The sequence below is a fragment of the Idiotropiscis lumnitzeri genome, chromosome 2 (assembly GCF_059441095.1).
Source record: "Idiotropiscis lumnitzeri isolate Australia: NSW breed Sydney's pygmy pipehorse chromosome 2, RoL_Ilum_1.0, whole genome shotgun sequence".
NCBI lineage: Eukaryota > Metazoa > Chordata > Actinopteri > Syngnathiformes > Syngnathidae > Idiotropiscis > Idiotropiscis lumnitzeri.
In genome coordinates, this window is record NC_142392.1 from 1,867,641 (window position 1) to 1,881,514 (window position 13,874).

Sequence of the window (13,874 nt, forward strand, 5' to 3'; positions counted from 1 at the left end):
ATGAACCTCTCCTAATGCTCATTGATATTTTTGTGTTTCATATTAAAATACTTAAAATGTTAAAATAAAAACATCCAGTGCAATTACATTTGAAGTAATTTATGTATTGTACAAACTACATTCACATTCTTAATACCTGTTCATCAATATTTTCATTTATAACAAAAACAAATATTGCTCAATTATCAATCATAAACTTAACGTGTTTGTCAATAAAATGTTAAGCGTATCCAACATCTTGATAGTTTAAGTTAATTATTCAATACCAACAGCCATACCTCCGTAAAACAGAAATGCAAAACTGAGCACATAACATATTTTACAACTGGGCAGTTTAACAAAATAAACGAAGAAAAAAAAGGAAGCTTATCCAATGTCTTTAAAGTCCTTCCAAAATGTGCATTTCTCCCAAATGAACAAAAAACAGTGGGCGACATTTCAAAATGTCACCCATGAATTAGGTGTCTTGCAAATATTAAAGTATTATACAAGATTTCCTGTTTCCTATTTTGTTTCTATCAGAATTACGCAACAATATTGTGCGTCGTGACGTCACAGTTGTACGTGCGGGTTTACGCAGCTGGGCCAGGAGATGGCGCTGCTCCCACGCAGTAAGACGTCCGTGTTGCTGATCGTTTGCGTTTTGGAGGTAAAGTCACTTTCTTGTAACAAGCTGCACATATAATAGTAGATAAACTAAAGTCTTGTGTTAGTGTGGAATTTACTTGATTGTAGTACATGTTATTTTGCGGTGCTTTTAAAGCCTTGTTTGCAGGGTTGCAGAGATGGGCTTGGTGGGTGTGTGGGGACGATCAAACTGAGGGCCGAAGGGTGGTCGGCGGTGGTCGACCACCCACCCCAAATTGTCGCACAGGCACGTAGGGCATATCAGCCACGCTTTATGGTGACGTAACGGTGGGGGGGGGGGGCTTTGTGATCGTCCCTCCATGCATGTCTGCTGCATTTGATAAAGCAAACAGTTCACCTCTAATTGACACGCGTCAGTTCAAGCATCAATGTTCTTTTAAGTTGAGGTATTTGTACTTTTTACTTTGACGAGTTGACCCGATCCCTTCAAACTTACTCGTATTTGTACTTCTACATAAGTATAGTATCACAAGTTTTGCCAACGCTGTTTCTGGAGGTACTTGTCAAAATGCAATCAATTAAATTTATGTTGTAATGAGATCTTTAATACGAAATGTGGTCATATCGACATCATCTCGTCGTTCCTCTGTTAGGAAAAGTTAAAAGTGTACATTTATGTCGTCACAGCAAAGGTTGCCTCCTTCGATCTAACTTCGGCTTCGCTCGGCTGTACTTCGGAAATTTCCGGTGCTCGGACTTGACTCTCCGCCCCGCAATCATTCCTGCGTTGTTTAGGGACAGTAGCAAGATGGCGGCGACCCCGCTGTACTGTGTCTGCCGGCAGCCCTACGACGTGAGCCGGTTTATGATCGAGTGCGACATCTGCAAGGACTGGTTCCACGGCAGGTACGTGTGCTAAGTTGGTTTCCTGCGGCCTTGTCATTTTTGAGGGCACACACATGCTCGGTTTGTCCGGGAAATGCGACGGTTCTCCGAGCGGCGGACCGGTGGCTAAGTTAGCTTAGCTTTCGGGGGCTTTAAATGACGCTATTGACGCGAGTTGAGCGAAGAAAGTGGGCTCGCGTTTCTTTGAAACCGCGTTGGATGTTGTCGGATTGGGCCACGGGTGAAACGACATTGCGTGCTGCTTTTAATTTCGCCTTGAGGTGAGATTGAAGACAAAAGATGTTTGAAACAAGTAGTTTTAATTCTCCAATCGAGGTGGTCGAGCTGTTGTCAGTCAAGATTGGCGTCATCTACAAAGGCGACGTTTACGTTCTAAAGCAATCGATTCTTGTTCTTCCCTTATCTGGTTCCTTGATGCAAATGGCTTACCGTCAAAATCGGGTTATTCAAGGCGACGCCGGCATACTTTAAAACGTATTTACATTGGCAGGCTCCTTGAGCAACTTCCTCCATTGTTAAAGGCGCCTCGCTCGTATTTTTGCTTTCAACAAAAATATTAGCATGTTTTGGGAACAACTGGGCTCGCGCTGCTGTGTTTCGAGTCCCTTGTTTGATTTGAAAGTCATGTTTGAGAACAAGGACCTTGTTATTATGGTGGCGCTTTTTGATTGACAGCTTGAGAAATTTAAATCCCCCTTATTGAGACACATGGCCGAGGGGGGGGGGGGGGCTTAGAGGCCGAAATTGGAACTGCTTTTGAGGAGACCCGTCAACATCAGCAGATTTTGGGACATTTGGGTGACTACTGAAAAGCAACCTTTTTTTGTCAAATATAAATATGAAAACAAAATATGAAGTAAAAATAGTTACAAGTTTAATTCAGGTCAGTGACAGCGTTGTATGTGTGTTATGGATGGTCTCCTCCATGCTCCTTGCAAGTGTTTTGATTTTGTAGTAGCATTTTCCAGAAAATACCTAAGTTTGGAAGTTTGTTTGGCAAGTTGCGTGAATACTGAATATTACCAATGATGCTCAAACTAAAATTGTAATTCTCCTGTTGCGCGCCATATTCCGCTTTAAGATCTGATTTAGCATTAGCCAGCATTTTAGTCATCCTTTTGTCATTCATTTCTCAGCAACTTCTCCTTCCACGCGTATTAGTCACGGTGATTGCCTGTGATGTTATCAGCGCTTCCCGTGAGTCATTGTTACACAACTTTATTGTGCATGTGTGTCAATGATCAAGTTCAGTGGCACAAGCCTGTCAAGTTTCTCTGGAGTGGAGGTCACCTAATTCAGCGGTGTGGCGTCACATCACCGTTGGCTTGCTTTGTGATTGTGTGTGTGTGTGTGGGTGTGTTGGCATGGCAGCATTTTGGGAAAACAACAAAGCATTTCTTTGAAATGACGGAAGTGATTGTGTAATGGCATGAAGAGCGCTGCCAAAAGAAATTGAGGCTGCAGAATCTGCGAGTGCTTGCCAACACAAAAGGAGAAATGTTGGAGGTTCTGACCGTGACAGAAGCACGGGAATTTGACAATTGAAGCCTTTTCACACGACGAAGCATCAATTTTTTATCTTTAACTCCCATCCCACCCAACTTTGCTGCGCTGTTCATAAAATATCGCAGTAGTTCTGCCTAGAAGTCCAAGGACGTCCGCTTGCAAGCTCTGGGTATGACGTGCAGGTCAAGCCTAAATCAGATGGCAGTCCAACCGACCCTGAAGTCGCGTCGCGTGCTAGCTGGCTAATTTTGGCAACGGGGTGACGACAGGACCAAGGTGGTGATTGATGGCTGCGACATGTAGCCAAGTTCACCGTGCGATCTGTCAACGTCACGCCCGGTGTGTGAGGCCGCACTAAAGGAAGATGGATGGCCTGCACAGAGAAGCGTTTTAGTGTTTACACTAAGTGGTCGGATGTTGAGCCACTTGGGAGCGTCCATTTCAATGTCGGCCAGGTAGCTCCTGTTAAAAGCTGTTTACGTTCATTAGTGGGGCAGGCAGACCGCGTGAGCCGGCGCCTGGAGGTCAGCTGAAGCCGCCCCGGTGAACCTCGGCCGGGTCCCCCTAATGTGGGCGTAGCGCCTCCCCCGTGCTGCGTGCATGTTTAAGCTTAAAATAATGGCCGTGCCCGCCTCCGGCCTTTTGTGCGCCACCGAGGACAATAAAGCCTTTTTCACAGCGCCGGCTAATGAATACGCCACACAGGAAGTGGATGCAGTCCAAGCCAAGCGCGCAACCCCGCTCGGAAGGAACGTTCTGCTCACTAAGCAGACATTCCGGTTTGTGTAGTCATTGATACAGAGTCACACGTTTTCTGTTGTTTTTATATAAAGCTGCCACCAATCCCCAGGCTAATAGCAACATAGCAATTGGTGTCAAGGAAGTACATTAAAGTACCCACGTCACTCACCGGGCACCAGGCCCTTCCCAGTGCAAGGCAATGTCAGCATATTTATGCCTTTTTTAATAACAATAGACATTTGAATGACTGAATTTAAAAGCTATGGATATGAATCCTATACGATTGTAAGGTCATCACTAACATTGTCAAGCGTCCTGTTGGATGACGTCGTCGTGGCGAGCGGTGGAACACGTCATCTCGTGAGAGGCAGGAAATGCTTTCGCCCCCTCACTTCCACAGCCCAATTTTCTCTCCCGGCGTGGGTGACGCTCAAGAGTGGGCCTCCTCCTTTTTCCCGCTGTGGCGAAAAAGTCGCTCGCTGGCGCGCACAGAGTGGTGCTGTGTGTGTGTGTGTGTGTGTGTGAGTGTGAGTCATGCGTTCCTGCGAGCGAGCACATGGTGGAAACATGAGCCTGATACTACAGCCAAGCGACGCTAACGTGTCCCTTCCAAGTCACGCGCTGAGGCGGGCGGGCGAGCGAGGTTGAGCGAGCACATCTGGCCTCAAAACGCGCCGATCCTCAGCGCGCGCTGACTCTGGAGTCATTTCGGGACACGGTGCATGAAGACGTGTCAAGAATTCACAGGACGCCTCCGCTTCCTGAGCACTTAATGGCCCCCTGCACTTTGATTTCCTTTTTACACTTTCCTGCGAGTAGATCAAAGCTGATAGCAGGCACAGGCTCAGTCTTCTCCCAGCTCAGAGCTCGGACCAGTTAACTGTGGCACAGTGATTGACGCGCCCTTAATCTTATTTTGTGTTGATCAAAATGCCTGAAGGCCGAGTCACTAAGCGAGCGACGGAGGGAGGGAAGAATGCAAGCAGGAGCATGCAGCTATTTTCAACTAGCAGCCGGAAGCCATTTTAGGTCAAGTGGGGACATGGTGCCTCCCGGTGTAATCCGGCCGCAAACAAATTTCCTTTTAATGCATTTGAGACTTCCTATTGATGAGCGATCTTTCTCTGATGTCTTTTGCATTATTTTGCCCCTCATATTTGCTCAATCATTCTGTTTCGTTTGCAGCTGTGTGCATGTGGAGGAGCACCATGCTGTTGATATTGACGTTTACCACTGTCCCAACTGTGACGTCCAACACGGACCATCGCAGAGTGAGTGTTGCCGCTTGTCGTCGTCATTGTTGTTGTTAAAGAAAAAAAGCATACTGGCTGCAATGTGTCCTTTGGGGATGGCCGGTTCACAGTGAAAAGGCGGAACAACTGGCATCGTCATGATTACACGGAGCCCAACGACGGAGCCAAGCCGGTGCAAGCCGGCACCCCCGTGTTTGTCAAGGAGCTGCAGAGCAGAATGTTCCCCAGGTACATATCCAACCGTCGCCGGCTTCGCATTGCTGCAAATCAAAAACCTTGTATTTAAAAAGTGTTAAATATAAACCTTAAATGGATAGAAAATTCAATAAAAACACAAATTGATTTGAAAGTAAAGCAAATTAAAAAAAACAAATCCTTAAATGTTAAATACGGTGCATAAAAAAAATATCAACTAATAATAGCACAATAACTTCAAGGTGATTGCAATCAAAACAAATGAAACGTGTCTCCAAATGTTGACGGTTATTGTTTGTCTGTGTTGCTGAACGGTTTGCAGCTGCGAGGAGGCGGTGATGCGCATGCGCGGCGAGCAGGTGACGCCCAAGTACCTGGAACGCTCTGGCTTCCGCCACCCCATCGCCGTCACAGAGATGGAAGGCCTTGGCCTCAAGCTGCCGCCGCCCACCTTCGGCGTGCGTGACGTGGAGCAGTACGTGGGTAAGTCGCCACTATCGAATGCCCTTTGCGTTTACGGGAAGAAAACGGCAGCCGGCGAAGTGGCCACTTGCGTGTCATAACGCATTTGCGAGCGGGCCTGTAGCTCAGACGTTTTCGCACGTTGCTTGCTGGTTTCTGTTACAAGCCCATGACCCCGCCCCCGTCCCGCTGTGCAGATCATTAAGTTCACATTACTTCTTGTAAACACCACCCCGACCCGGACTCGACTGGCTTTTGAACACTGCGCACAGGTGTTAGCAGCAGACACTCGGGTGTCGCGTTACACTTTTTGAAGCGCTCGCGTCCTAAAACTTTGTTGAAGAGCTTGGCCATGCACGAAAGCCATTCTGGCTTCCAGGTTTGTGGTTCCGCTATTCCGCAGAGCTTTTATTTATTTATTTTTCCTCAATTTGGTCAGACTCTCCTTTATAATGTGTGTAATTCCACTATTGAGCACTAGATGGTGGCATGCTTAGTTAGTTTGAGACAGTGTGCGTTTGAAATAATGTTGACAGAAGTTTAATAGTTTGTAAAAAACTTATTGTTTTCACATTGTTTTTGTGATTGAGATTTGTTTTCTTGAATGTAACCCCTCTGATGGTGGAGGATTACTCAATAGCTTCAAATTCTCATCTGTAGAATTATTTTATTTTTTTAAATATCATTCTTATGTAGTGGATGTGGGTTTGATCTTTTAATAACTATTGAGTGAGGGGCCTGTCTAGACGGATGCATTTCAGGCATCAGTCCATTTTGTCTTTGTGGCATTCCAGCTGTTGTCTGTCATCAGACGTAGACCAGCTGGGCTGTGCGTGCGTGCGTGCGTGTGTGTACATGCGACGTGTGGCAGGGCAGTAAAAGTGTGTTCACAGGGAAAGTTGAGCAAACAGCTGCAGAACTTTTCGTTTTTGCCCCGGTGTGATTTGTAGCATCACAGATGTTAGCTTACATCGTTTGCTAGCGTTTGTTTCGCGAAGATGGCCGCCACATGGCGATTGGCGTGTGTCTTTCCTCTCACTTGTCCTTTGGGGGACCTCCTGGACACGTTTGGTAGTCACACTGGAGCGTCTGTCATTCCTTCGATCTTTCATGCCGTCGCTTTCCTGCGCGAGGCGATTAAGTGTCTTGGATGCATTAATTCTGCACCTCAATGGTGGTGTAATGCCTTCCGTTGACCACAGGTGGCGACAAAATGATCGACGTGATCGACGTTGCGCGGCAAGCTGACACCAAGATGAAGCTCAGCCAGTTCATCAAGTATTTCACCAGCCCGCATCGGCCCAAAGTGCTCAACCTCATCAGCCTGGAGTTCTCCGACACCAAGTGAGCGCCCGTTCACCAACGGGCCGTCTTCGCTTTAGCATTCCGATTCAAATGAACGTTTTTGTGTCTATGGAGGATGTCCAAGCTGGTGGAGGTGCCAGACGTTGCTCGGAAGATGTCCTGGGTGGAGAACTACTGGCCGGACGACTCGTTCTTCCCCAAGCCGTTCGTGCAGAAGTACTGCCTGATGGGCGTCAAGGACAGCTACACCGACTTCCACATCGACTTTGGCGGCACCTCCGTGTGGTACCACGTCCTCTGGGTAAGTGGCATACAAGTATCGATACACGTCCGCTTGGAAAGAAGAAATGAACGTTGTGGTCTCCGTCAGGGCGAGAAGGTCTTTTACCTGATCAGGCCCACACCCGCCAACCTGGCGCTGTACGAGGCCTGGAGCTCCACACCCAATCAGAGCGAGGTCTTCTTTGGGGACAAAGTGGATAAGTGTTACAAGTGTGTGGTGCCACAGGGAACCACACTGCTCATCCCCACAGGTACAATTGTTCGGCTTTGTTTTCTGGTACATCTGTTTCTTAAAAATCAATCGACTAAGAAGTAGAAAGTTGATGTCTGTTCAATGTACAGAGTAAAACCTCAAATTAAATACTCAACACGGGTACTTGGAGGGATTGGGGGGCGGTGGGACTACAGAAGTAGAGCCACCAAGTCTTTGTATTTGGACAAACGTGTCAATCAAAGCGTCAGTGGCGCTAACTGCTAAATTGTCCTCAGTGGCTCGCTTTGTCTGAGTGTATGTGGAGAGATTCGACTTAAGTAGGAGGGAGGGTCAGTGGGTCAACCGATCTCACACACACACACACACACACAACCCCCAATCCCCACTCAAATCTGCTTTCTCTCACATTGTTGTTTGAAAACAAAAAAAGGTTCTCCATTTGTGTGTGTGTGTGAAGATAAGAGTTGTGCCGAGTGTGTTTTGTTTGTTTGGATAAGAAAATGTGTGAGTCACTATATCAAGTAGTAATAGTCGTCTTAATCCTGCGGCGCCCCCTGCAGGCTGGATCCACGCTGTCCTCACATCTCAGGATTGCATGGCGTTCGGCGGCAACTTCCTGCACAACCTCAACATTGGCATGCAGCTCAGGTAAGGACACGGCTTTACAAGTGGCTTTTAACGTCAATGAATCATGATGTGTTCTATTGGTCAGGTGTTACGAAATGGAGCGTCGTCTGAAAACGCCGGACCTCTTCAAGTTTCCTTACTTTGAGGCCATCTGTTGGTATGTGGCCAAGAATCTGCTGGAAACTCTGAAAGGTGAATTTGCCTGTTTGTAAAAAGAAAGTTGACGCAATAAAAGCATTCGAACCAAGAAATTACTTTTTTTTTTAAATTCCGCCAGACCTCAGAGAAGACACGTGTCCACCTCCGACGTACCTCACAGAGGGCGTGAAGGCCTTAATCTGTGCACTTAAGACCTGGTTGAAGAGAGAGGTGAGTCTTCACCACCGTGTTCCTCCGTAGCGCCTCTCATCTTTTTTTTCCCAACGTTTTTTGCCTTCTTCTCCAGGTGACTCAGCCCAATAGCGAGGTTCCTGACAGCATCAGGCCAAATCATCTCATCAAGGAGCTCACCAAGGAAATACGACACCTGGAGGTGAGGTTGAAGACAATAGTAGAACAATACTCACAGGCGCATATATTCTCTATCCTCTGCAAGGAGTGACGAAAGTACGTCTCACTCCTCAGGAGGAACCAAGCAATGGCGGCGGCGGCATTGGTGTCAAGCCGCTCAAATCTCAGGGAAGCGTCTGTGGAGTCGGCGGTGGAGGATCCAATGGGTGCCCGTCCACTCGCGCCACCCTGGAGCGTCTGTGCCAAGCGCGACAAGCCAGGCGTGCTGCTCGCCGCCTACGGGAGCAGCAGCGGCAGGCGTCCCGGACGCCGTCCAACCTGGACATCCTGGAGAGACACACCAGGGAGGTGCTAAGGAGGCTTGAGGTGGGCCCCCTGGAGGAGGTGAGGGTGGAAGATGCATTTTTTTCCCTCCCACGATACCTTTTGAGCAGCTCTGGCCTGTGGTTTGCGCTCGGTAGGATCCAGCGTTCTGCGCCAAGGTTCGTGGGAAACTCAACAAGGCGTCGACGGCCTCAGCTGCCGCCGCCGCTGAATCCCTGGAAGATAACCACCTCAGACTTATGCTGGTCAACGGCAGGATCATACGGTGGGAATACTTTCACATGCAAAGTAGACCAGCAAATACATGACACTTTTGTTTGTTTTATGCTCATCACATCGATATTCCTATTCACCTATGAATTCATATTCAGGGATATGAGGCGGCCACTGGCGTGTCCCATTAAGACGGAGTCCGAGAGGCACGCCACCGCCAATAAGAGCGCCGACGTCAAGTCAGACCTGATCAACCGAGGGTTGCACGCCGATGCCCACAAAATTATTGGTGCGTCGTATTAATCTGAATCATCATCTCACATTTATGTCTAGGATTTTGCATCTTGACGACTTTTTTTTTTTCCTGGTGGTGCAACAGGTTTGGAGAGAGTGAAGGCCGAACTCAGGGAAGAAGTCTCGGGGCACTCGTGCGCGTCAGACACGGATTCGGACAGCGACGCCCCCACGCAGGTATGTACAAATTTAATTTGGCCAAAAACTATGGTGGTCGTAGAGAGCTATTTGCCTGCTATTTTGCTATCTAGGTTGGGTTCTGAAAGAGCGAATGGCTAATTTCAATGTATTTTGTGTTGGTAGCGCAAAGTGTCACCGTTGTCATCCTCTTCCGAAGACGACTCTGAGGAAGAGGAGCAAAGGCAGGAAGGGCATACCGCAGAGCTGGACCGGCCCTGCCAGAAACCACTCAAACGGTAAGAAGCCCGCACAGGAATGACAACCATATTTGGGCGTCAGTGTAGGATAAACAGACATTTTGCAGAGAACGTCCTACCTCACCCAGCACGGAAGAAGCCATTCAGGGCATGTTGTCCATGGCCGGCCTGCTGTGCCCTGCCAAGCCGGAGAAGGCGGCCTCACCCCAGGAGCCCTGGTGGTCATCGAACCCGGCGCCCCATCAGCAGGGGGACGCCAGCCCCATGGACAGCCAGGGCAACAGCAGTGAGGCCTGGGACAATCACGGCCTGCCCAGCCCAGACCACGACTACCAGTACTGTGACCCCGACATGTCGCCACCCTTGCACCCCTCCAAGAGGCACGCCCCCAACCCCCCGCCTGTCAGCAATCAAGCCACAAAAGGTTTGACAAGAATTCATATTCGTGCTTTCCCATGTTGTTTTCTTAACCTATTCTTTGGTGCTGAAGTGACTTGACAAGCTTCGCTTCGTCCAAATTAGTCCTTTGCTGCCATCTGGTGTCATCTCTTGGTACTCACAGTACATTATAAACATCCTTAGGTTGGCATCAAACTAACTTCCGGTTTATGGCTATTTCAAGCAGGGCTCCTAAGTCTGTTCAACGCCGCAGACGTTCTCATGTCATGTATTTTTCCCCTTTGTTTTCAGGCAAGCGTCCCAAAAAAGGCATGGCCACCGCCAAGCAGAGACTGGGTAAGATTTTGAAAATCAACAGACACAGTCGTGTTTTCGTCTGAGGGCAAAGAAGACACTCTTATTTTTTTCCCTCAACGATTTCTTTGAAACATTTGGACACTTTTGTGCTTCTTGGAATTGAGACCATGTGAAGAGGACTGACGACATAAGGGTCACGCACCAATTTACGACAAGCACATTAACGATGAAACAAAACAGAGGACGAGTAAGGGAGTGACTGCGGGCATTAAAATGGAAGAAGGCAATGAGGTTTACCAAACAACTTTTGACGCCTATTTTTTTTTTTTTTTTGATGGGCGGCAGACTTAAAAAAAAAAATGGTGCTCTTGTGTTTTAAGACTCACCAGCAATAAAGAACTCAAAAGGTTGGCAGCTTTTTTCACCCTTTCCACTCTTCAATTTCATTTTTTCTACGTGCTAATCGCTGCCCGGTTGGTTTGAATAGGAATCTTTCAAAAGAAAGACAAGCTCATGGATATTCTGCTTAAATTATTTCTCGTTTTATCTGATTTTTTTTTTATTGTTGATGTATTTATTAATGAAGTGATACATTATATTTTGGGGTTTCTTTCCCTTTGTTTTTCTGTAAATGTGCCGTGTTTGCGTTAGTGTGCTCGTCATCTTGTGTAGCAGCTGATTTACAAAAAAACAAATCTTATTCTCCCCATAGCGCACCTGTGTCAAACTCAAGGCCCGGGGGCCAGATCTGGCCCGCAACCTCATTTTATGTGGCCCGCAAAGGGCAAATCATCTGCATCAACTTCCTGTTTCAAGCATATTTTCTTCACTTTTAACAACACTGAGATATGAGACATTGCCATTTATTTGTTACCAATCCTCCCCTTTTAAAATAAATTGAAAAATTGTTGAACAATTACTTACTAGCTTCTGATTTCAAAACTGGCTTTCCAATAAATTTATATGGGTTCACAGTCATACTGGCCCTCTGAAGGAAACCACAACTCTGATGTGGCCCGTCGAGTTTGACACCCCTGCCATAGCGTGTGTGTTGCTTTATATTTTGCTTTGTTTTTCCCTGGGCCATCTGTGACGAGAACGGGTGTTTTCGTTTTTAATCCTCAATCCACTCATGCCACTTTGTATTCTGAGCCACTGTGGTGCTGGGAGGTTGCGAGGAGATCGAAATAGAGCTGATTTTCAGTTGTTGACTCTCAGGGAATGATGCCATGAACAGAATCTTTGATACAATTTTGACGTTTTTGGGTTTCTTTTAACTTCCTGTTTTGCCCTCTTTCAAAACACACTGCTCAGTGTTATGGAGTTTTCTAAAAGGATGCCAAGTAGCTTTAAGCTCTGTTCACGTTGACGTGCACACGACCCTCGAGTGACTTTCAACACTCATGTTTGCAGTTGTTCACAAAGCCGCTGCTTTCCTTCCTGTCCCTTGGGGTTTGTTATACATCTGACGTTTTTTTTTTTCTTTTTGGCATTTGTGTTCAAGTGTGTTGGGTCCTCAATTATTTAGATCGTGAACAACAACAAATGAGATTCAAACACTGGCAAACAGACACTGTTGATGCATTTTTGTTTCTGCATTTAAAAAAAATGCCTGTAAATAAAAAGTAAAATAATACATACAATAAAGTCTCATTATTGATGACACGTGACAGAATATTAACTTTATTTTTCGTATGTACAATGACCATCTTTAGGAAATTTGTGAGGTGGTGCCACTCAGGAGAAACTGCAGAGAAAAATATGGTAAGAGCAAAGAATAGTCATACAAATTGTGAATGGGTGCTAAATTGCCTCGTTTGATTATTATTCGTCGTCTGCTGGAATTCCAAGCTCCTCATCAGTCCACTGGGAAGCATCTGGCCAAGGAAAGTGACCCTGAAGCAGGCCGAAAATCACATTAATTGCCATACTTGTCACAGTCCCAAGAGCGCATTTCACTTAACGTGGCGATCACGCTTACCAGGACGGCATCCGAGTCATGCCAGAAGTGCCACAGGATCCAGAACCACATGGCACCGCTAATGAACTCCGACTCGAACTTCTGCTTCTTGGTGAGTTGAGGGTATTGCCTGTACTGCGGTTCGATGTGGGGCCCGCCGCCTGCCCTACAATAACACACAGGTAAGGTGATAAAAAAAACACCTAACAGGTGTACGATATGTAACATGTTATGCGCAAGTTGGCTTCATTTGAACAACTCGTTAGCTTAGTAGCATCATATGCTAGCGGCGCACTTACTTTCTCGTCATTATCCGATGTGGACAGCGTCTAATGAGGCGAGTGCCACCCCGGACGGTGCTCAACATCCTCCCGAACGAAGACATGACGGCAAATAAAAGCTATTTTACAGAACTTGCGCTATAAAATGAAAAATAAGGCAGAATGAGGCCGAGGAGTCACCTTCCCGAGTCAACAGAAGGGTGCTCTAACGTCAACGCTGCTGATTGGGCAAGAGCTTGTGAAGGCGTTTGTTACCGTGAGCTGATTGGCTGAATGAGAAAAGCAGTATGATTTTAATACACACAGTGCCCTCTAGCGAATGTAATGCAAACCACTTTAAATACAAAGGCCGCATTTCCCATTTTAAAAAGTTTAAACCAGGATTAAGACTCAGATTGATTTTATTGAATTTTGGTGGGAATTGTTCCCGTTGTTACTTTATAAAAACAAAACGGGGGTAAAAAAAAACTTATAGACACCAATTGATACAATGCATGATCACCTTTTTTTAAATAAAAAGCCTTACTATACGTGGTCGTTTAAAAAAAAAAAAAAAAAAACACCCGAAAGCAAAAAATATATCGTCCAAGTTTAGGGGCTTCCTACGGTCTCGCCAACAACAATAAGAATTTAGGACCGAGTTGGGAGCGCCTTCTGTTTATTGCACTCGACAGCAGCCAACAATACTGCGCTCATTTTCATGACGTGTTTGACCATGCAATAGTTATCAGTTATCCGCCACTTGGGTGTAGTTACAGAGATTCGCCACATAAGGGCAGCATATAATGTGTTTTTCCCCTTTCCCCTCTAAACGTTGGCATCTTCAAGATAGTTCATCTATGACGTGTTTTGACCATACAATACACACTACTTGTCATTGTTTTAAAATTAAACTAACGACCACGCAATAGGACGATTCAGTGTAGTTTGTTGGGTCTGCTTTATTTAGGGAGAATACATTTGAGTATAAAAATAACACATCTGTGGAGCACGCATTCACACTGCCATTGCCATGCATTTTTCAACTCATATTTTACCCGTTCTTTGTTAATTATCAATGAAGTATTGAGTCAAAATTAAATTTAAAATTGAACCGACATTTTTACGACTATTTGTCTTTTTTCTTATTTTTTTCTAAAT

General features: G+C 46.2%; 2 protein-coding genes across 3 annotated transcripts; one reads left to right on the plus strand and one right to left on the minus strand.

Moving 5' to 3' along the window:
* Nucleotides 1-1,383: 1,383 nt before the first annotated feature.
* kdm7aa (lysine (K)-specific demethylase 7Aa) lies at nucleotides 1,384-12,129 on the plus strand. 2 transcript variants are annotated; one of them, XM_088288235.1, is made up of 18 exons: nucleotides 1,384-1,494; nucleotides 4,927-5,012; nucleotides 5,105-5,222; nucleotides 5,512-5,672; nucleotides 6,854-6,995; nucleotides 7,071-7,257; nucleotides 7,327-7,489; nucleotides 8,013-8,100; nucleotides 8,165-8,271; nucleotides 8,357-8,448; nucleotides 8,525-8,611; nucleotides 8,704-8,973; nucleotides 9,051-9,178; nucleotides 9,285-9,415; nucleotides 9,506-9,597; nucleotides 9,724-9,836; nucleotides 9,905-10,221; nucleotides 10,488-12,129. In XM_088288235.1, exons 1-18 carry the CDS (start codon nucleotides 1,397-1,399, stop codon nucleotides 10,574-10,576), a joined length of 2,469 nt encoding a protein of 822 aa, XP_088144361.1. In that variant the 5' UTR covers nucleotides 1,384-1,396; the 3' UTR covers nucleotides 10,577-12,129. The 2 variants fall into 2 exon arrangements, with proteins under 2 accessions (XP_088144361.1, XP_088144362.1); XM_088288236.1 differs by having other exon boundaries at nucleotides 8,704-8,955.
* A 61-nt stretch (nucleotides 12,130-12,190) lies between these two features.
* ndufb2 (NADH:ubiquinone oxidoreductase subunit B2) lies at nucleotides 12,191-12,970 on the minus strand. The gene is made up of 3 exons (XM_088288237.1): nucleotides 12,753-12,970; nucleotides 12,475-12,619; nucleotides 12,191-12,389 (listed from the first exon to the last, which is right to left on the minus strand). Exons 1-3 carry the CDS (start codon nucleotides 12,836-12,838, stop codon nucleotides 12,318-12,320), a joined length of 303 nt encoding a protein of 100 aa, XP_088144363.1. The 5' UTR covers nucleotides 12,839-12,970; the 3' UTR covers nucleotides 12,191-12,317.
* Between the last annotated feature and the right edge of the window lie 904 nt (nucleotides 12,971-13,874).

Coding starts and splice junctions, on each gene's coding strand:
- kdm7aa (XM_088288235.1), top strand. CDS start 1,397: ATGGCGGCGACCCCGCTGTACTGTGTCTGCCGGCAGCCCTACGACGTG. Junction 1,495..4,926: donor AAGGACTGGTTCCACGGCAG/GTACGTGTGCTA, acceptor TTTCGTTTGCAG/CTGTGTGCATGTGGAGGAGC. Junction 5,013..5,104: donor CCAACACGGACCATCGCAGA/GTGAGTGTTGCC, acceptor GCCGGTTCACAG/TGAAAAGGCGGAACAACTGG.
- ndufb2 (XM_088288237.1), bottom strand. CDS start 12,838: ATGTCTTCGTTCGGGAGGATGTTGAGCACCGTCCGGGGTGGCACTCGC. Junction 12,620..12,752: donor CATCGGATAATGACGAGAAA/GTAAGTGCGCCG, acceptor GTGTTATTGTAG/GGCAGGCGGCGGGCCCCACA. Junction 12,390..12,474: donor ATGACTCGGATGCCGTCCTG/GTAAGCGTGATC, acceptor GGCCTGCTTCAG/GGTCACTTTCCTTGGCCAGA.